At 40.6% G+C, this 6,630-nt stretch overlaps 1 protein-coding gene across 1 annotated transcript; it reads left to right on the top strand.

Moving 5' to 3' along the window:
• The first annotated feature begins 3,867 nt into the window (after positions 1–3,867).
• Positions 3,868–6,630, top strand: LOC127662361 (zona pellucida sperm-binding protein 3-like). Its single transcript, XM_052153495.1, has 8 exons — positions 3,868–4,404; positions 4,481–4,599; positions 5,433–5,536; positions 5,603–5,780; positions 5,937–6,054; positions 6,124–6,209; positions 6,275–6,366; positions 6,433–6,630. Exons 1-8 carry the CDS (start codon positions 3,868–3,870, stop codon positions 6,504–6,506), a joined length of 1,308 nt encoding a protein of 435 aa, XP_052009455.1. The 3' UTR covers positions 6,507–6,630.

Raw genomic sequence — 6,630 nt, 5'->3', positions numbered from 1 at the left:
CGTACCATCAGACTGATTATGCCATTTTCAGTTACTTTCACTTTCTCCTGTTTTGTGCTGTCTCTGTCTGTGCATATTGCCCTCTACTGGGCAGGGAGGAGAATTTGATAAAGGACTTTTAAATTGATCTGTTTCTCTCCACCTATCCTACCACTTCAGCAGATATCTGTTTGACCAGGTGTCATCTGGATTACTTGACGTTCCCTTTGGTCGCTGTTGGCACACTTTCCCTTGCATTGTATGGACCTACAGAGCTGAGAAATTCTTAAGCCTGTGTTCTGCTAAAAGTCCTATACATCTGGGATGCCAGGAGGATGAGTTAATGAAGAATTACAATTTTTGGGTGTGCTTCTGTGAGGTTTTTATAAAATGATTAGCCTCACATTTCTGCCTTTTTTTTTTTTTAAACTGTCCAAAAATTGCCCCATTAAAGGTGCCACACTGTGGACTTAGATCTTTTCTTAAAGTGAATCAGGAAAAATAAGTGATGAAAGAAATGCTGTTGCTTGGGCTACACCTCTCTTTCTGACTACAGCCACTTAATGTCAAATGTGTTATGAAATAGAAGGATCAAATGTTGAGCGACAAGGAGTTTTCAAAGCCAAAACTAATATACTTTCTGTTTTATTTCTGATTGTGAAGTTAATGAGGGAAGATCTTCATATTAATAAAAATCTTTACTCCTTATGGCTACAGTTATATTGTGAAGACCTGCTGAGGCCATCTCTCAAAGCCAGACATTCGACAATCAGAATTTGTGAGATTAGCCCTCCATCACAATACTATTTATTGTCTGTATGTGCTTTTTCTGGTCTATCACTTTGTTCTCTTTCCTGGTGTCTCCATTATATTTCACCCTTGCTGTTAGTCTCTGTCTTGTGTCTGGGTTGCCTTTTTTGGAGGGGGCAGTATCAGACTGTATCTTGATTTGAGTTTGGCAAATTTATCAATAACCACACCATGCTCTCAACTATAGCATCTTTTTTTTTTTTTTCAATTGGCTGAACTGCCAGGTGATTAAATCTATCCTGGTCTATACTGCTCCTTAGCCATGTATGTAGACATCAGAGGGAACTGAAGGATCGTTCACAGGAATGCTTTGTGCCACCTGAAAAACAGGTTTTAAATGGGGATCATGTCAGAGTTGAGCAGCCTGTATACACTTAGCATGTCAAGGGTTGCACCTTTTTCCTAGCAAGTATTGTTTGGCTACAAGTATTTCCTCTGATCTTAGCTGTAATGTGTAGTGTATGGCTACATTTGCTATAAACTCTTCAGAGAGGAATGTGGCTGAGCCTGGGGGGCAGGCCTGGATACCTTTCAACTGTTAATCAGAAGGTCATTGGTTTGAACCCCACAGCCACCACCACTGTGTCCTTGAGCAAGGCACTTATCTCCAGGTTGCTTTGCAGATGTAACATAAAACCAGGTTAAGTTCATGTGCAGTGGACATATTGATTCTGGGTGCTTCCTACTACACCACTCATAACTGACGTGCCAGCATAAGCTTGAGCCACTCACTGCAGGTTCTCTAGGCCATTTGACACCATTATTTGCTATATTGCTTCAGTGATGGACTCTGCATCAAACCCTCTCAACTTGTTGAGTCCTAGGGAACGTTCCTTTAATGTGCCATCAGGTGAAACGTATCAAACACGCCGCAAGCTGTTAATTATGCCTATCTGTGGCCTCATCTGCCATTACAGAAAACATTTGAGCTGCTATAACTTCTTAAACAATTGTTGCTGCGACCTCTTGGGAGCCATCTTAGCCTTGTAATTTTGGAGGAATGGATCAAATTGTGCAAGGAGGTTCATGATCTTGCAAAAGTTACCCTGGTTGTTACTTGACTCTGTCTCATCATGGCAACGAAAGTTCCTTAAAAGTGCAGTAACTGCCACTATGCAACGGAGGTACTCTTGCCTCTCCTGAATCTTACTCACATTTGCAGCTTGCATTTGTCAGGACTTTTCCTTATTACTGTCCGGGAGCATCGCGATAGATTGCGTTAATTTTTTTTAATGTGTTATTTTTAATAAAATTAATCGCACTGAATTAACGTGTTAAATCGACAGCCCTAATATATATTTAAACACACCTGCCTAACACTTTAGCCTGAACCTACCCAATAGTGTTTTAAAATATAAATGAGACATTTAAAAAATACATCCTTACAAAATCAACGCCTAACTTAACAAAGAGTGTTTTAAAATACTGTATATATGAGAAGTTAAAAAGACACTTACATTATCAATGCCTAAATCTAAACATGCAAAAGTGGAATGACTCTGTAATGTCACGTGCCAGATTGAGTTCATGGGTGGACTTGAACCGGGGTCCTCCGACTCCATCCGTGTTAGTATGTGTGTGTGTGTGTGTGTGTGTGTGTGTGTGTGTGTATATATATATATATATATGAAATATCAGTATTTTGTAGAAAAATAGCTTTAAACAGGTTTAAAAAATATAATTTTCTGACTATTATTTCATATGTCAGGTTTTATATGGTTAAGCTGTATTATTTGTATAAAAGGGCTGTCGAACAAAAATGCTTATTATACTATTCATTGCTAAACTGCATGTTTGACATGCATTACAAAAAATAACTTGGCTTAGGTGATATTTTGCTTTATGAGGTTTAAAAGAACCGATTCAAGTTTAACGAGACAAACTATAATGTTGGTCTGACAAAACATTGTCTGAAAGTTTCAAATAGTTTTAAATATTTCACGTTAGACATTTGTACAGGTTTTCCAGTAATAAAGAATGAAAGAAAAAAAGAGAGCATGTTTAAGCAGATTTAAGGCTTGTGTGTATATTTTGACAGCTGAAGTTTGAAATTATGAACATTGAAAAACAGACTCTTAACTCATTTTAATATTCTGTCAATATAATGTAGTCTAGGGGATTTGTGGACACTTTGAAAAGGCTTAAATGTTGCCTTCGCAGGGCTTTCGATTGAAGTATGACAATGGTAGCCAAGCTGTAAGGACATTCTAAACTGAATTTCCCAATAAATGACCAAATGACCACTATTTTTGAGCCCCACACTTTTCAGCCCTTAGAAAGCTCTCACAATGGAGGGTAAAGCCTTTGATGAAAAAAGGGTGTAGGGATGATCACTGCTAAATGGAACGGACTCCATCATTCAGATGAGTTAGAAAAGATAGCAGCGCGAGCTCCAAACTCTTGCGTAGATACTGTAGGAGCCTTCTGTGTTTGTTAAATCCTTAAATATTTAAAGTGTTTGATGAAGATAAAATATTTCATAATTTATAATGGCACCTGTAAATATATGCATTTTGTGGCCATTCAGTGGCCGTTCAACGAACGTGTTTCGGTTGAGCGGATTCTTTACCACATCCGGACTGTAAGAAACAGAACAGGTTTTAAAAGTAAATGAAAATAGATCTCAACTTTAAAAGAAAATTGGACAGGAGAGGGGGGCTCAAAGAACACCCCAGGGCAATTGCCAGTCATAATACACCCCTGGACCCCACTATGCTAAAGCATTGAGAAAATCTAAGGGGGGCAATGCCCTCCCCAACACCTTGAATCACACTATAAATATATATCAATATAATCACAATATAATTAAATCCTCTCATCTTAAATTATAAAGTTCTCAAACTGTTCACAGGCCAGCTGCATATATGTAACATCATCTCCAGCCTGATTGGGATATAGGCTACGGTCTTTCCATATTGTCATTTGTTAACGCTTGAAGTCTGCAGGTCCAGAGTAGAATTAAGTTAATTAATTAATTAATTAAGCTGAAACGGGAGGAGACACCTTAATTCAAAGCTGTATTTAATGGACCAACCTATCAGTGGTGTGTACTGAGGCATTGTGTGCAGACTTGCCAAAATGGAGCTCAGTCAAGGTGCAATTGTGGTTCTTGTGTGTGCTGTTTTTGGTCTGTGCAGTGCATGGACCAATTTGGGACGATTTAAAGATCCCAAATCAGACCTGGCGTCTTCATTCAGAGGTCCTGTCTTCTCACCTGCTGGTCTTTGGAAATATCAACAGATAGCTGCTCCATATCAGGGTGCTTTGAGTGGTGATTCCAGAGGACTTCTGAAAGAGCCTCTTGGTGTTCAGTCCAAGCAGCTAATGCAAGGTCCAGTGAAGCCATTGGACTGGAGATATCCCATTGTTCCTGAAGTACTGAGTGATTTGGCAGTGGATTTTCAGTTGAGGCAGCCTATTACTCCTAGCAGTGTAGCTGTTCAATGTGGAGAGCGAGCGGTACTGATAGAAGCAAAGCGAGACTTGTTTGGTAACGGTCTCTTGATCCAGCCATCTGGCCTTACTTTGGGAGGATGTTCTGCAGTTGGTGAGGACTCTGAATCTAAGGTTCTCATCTTTGAATATGAGCTACAGGACTGCAACAGTGTGCTGATGGTGAGAACTCCGTACATTACTCTTGTTTGCTGTTGTCGAGTTTGAACGTCGTTGTAACCCCACTCCTTTTTTACAGATGACTGAAGATGCGCTTGTCTACACCTTTGCCCTTACGTACGCCCCTGAGCCATATGTTGGAACTCCAATTCACAGGGCTAATAGTGCCAACATTGGCATTCAGTGCCATTATTCAAGGCAAGTGATTTTGTAGCTTTCATCTCCAGGTCATGGAGACTTCTAAGGGATGTATTACTATAGCTTGTAACTGGGCTTCATTTTAGACCCATCATTTGAGCATCAAACTTGGTGTAAAACTTGTTCCTTGATGCAAATTGCAATTTCAAGGCGAGTCTGTTCACTTGTTGGCAGAGTTGGTTAAGCTATTTGCAATTTAACATTGAAGCCTACATGCTAACTGTAATTAGCGTTACTATTTCAGTTGCCCTTAAAATATTTGGCTACTCCACTAGTTGCTAATTGGTAGCTAGCTAACTTGCCTGTAAGAACATATTTCAAGATCTGAGACCGTAAGTTTCATTTAGACAAAGTGAACATTAACTCAGGGGCTCATATAAATTAGTTTCTTAAGTGGGTAATATTACATGTAGGCATGGCTACTTTTAGCTGACAGCTCCACACCATTTGGCAGCCACATTAGTTATTATAATTTTTTTTTTTTTCTCGAAGAACAAATTCCGCTTGCATGAGATCTCTGCAGACGTTGATTCCTATCACACCTGGAGTTTCGAGTTTGAGTTCTGCATCGATACTGCAGAGAATAGCATGGGCTTCCATATGCGCTATGTATCCGGTAACGTGCTAAAGCCACGTGATAAGGTACATGGATTGACCAACCAGTTTCAGAACCAACTGGAATCTTCTGCTACCTGGATTGAGGAGTCACCATGAGGATTGGGCATTCCAAATAGGGGAGGGGGTGCTCTTGCATGAGTTTGTAATTTTAGTGTACTGTATGTTGCACAAGCTTTTATCACCCTAACCACCTGGCAATGCCTCCTAAACTTCAGGTTTCAGAATGTGAGCAGTAATGTCTTGACGCCAGCATGGGTCCCTTTTGCTTCAATGGCGTCTGGGGAAGAAGTCTTGGTTTTCTCCTTGAAGCTCATGACTGGTTAGTATTTCATCCAAATTCAGCTTTGTGACATTGGCTGTATCCTAAATGTGGCTTCTCTTGCAGATGACTGGTCCTTCCAGAGGCCTTCCAACTTGTACTTCCTGGGTGACCTTCTACAATTTGAAGCCTCTGTGATTTTGTTCAATCATGTTCCTCTACGTGTTCTTGTGGACAGTTGTGTGGCCAGTCCATTGCCTGATGTGCAAGCTCAGCCGAGATATTCCTTTATTGAGAATCATGGGTAAGATCAGTTCTTATAAAGTTGAATCAGTTAGTTCTAGAAGGTAAAAACTGGCTGACGTTGGATATGCAGTTTAACATCTACAACTGTTTGGCTTGTCTTGTGGACTACATTCTATCCTTAATTGCTTTTGGTAATGCCAGCGTCTGTCTTTAGGTGCTTTGTGGATGGCAAGTCTACAGGTTCCAACTCTTACTTCCTGCCTCAATCTCGGACTGACAAATTACAGTTCCAGCTCGAGGCCTTCCTGTTCCAGCAGGGAGACAATCCCTCTGTATGTAGGAATTGGATCATTAATTAAAAATATTTCCTTCCAGTTTTCTAACTTCTGTTGCTTTTGCAGATCTACATCACATGCGTTCTGAAGGCCACTCTTGCTTCCACCCCCACTGATGCCCAGCGCAAGTCTTGTTCCTTCTATTCCAATGGGTGAGCTTCTTGCCATGTGGAGTTGATTAAGCTGAAGGTGCAGTGTCTGATCCTCTTAATTGCAGGTGGTTTGCTGCTGATGGCAATGACCAAGTTTGTGGCTGTTGTGACTCCACGTGTGGATCAGACAGTTTAAGTGCCCCTGCTGGCTATGGAGGTTGGTAGAATGCATTTCTAAGGTGTCTCTAAAAGAGGGGCTGCTTAACTTGTTTTTCTCTTCTAGGTCCTCAGTGGGAAGGAAAGGCCACCTTTGGTCCCATCGTGGTTCATCGGCAGCAGAAGACTGGTTTTCAATAAAACTGGCAATATTGGCCATTTTGCTTTACTCTGTCTGGCTTCATGTATTTCATGTGACTAGTTATACTAACTCCTGGTGTACTTCAGTTTGTAGTATAACTGGTTCGAGTAGGAAATGTGCTCC

Source organism: Xyrauchen texanus, chromosome 22 (assembly GCF_025860055.1).
Source record: "Xyrauchen texanus isolate HMW12.3.18 chromosome 22, RBS_HiC_50CHRs, whole genome shotgun sequence".
Classification (NCBI taxonomy): Eukaryota; Metazoa; Chordata; class Actinopteri; order Cypriniformes; family Catostomidae; genus Xyrauchen; species Xyrauchen texanus.
Note: the sequence above shows the minus strand (reverse complement) of the source record. Positions and strands in the feature narration are given on the sequence as shown.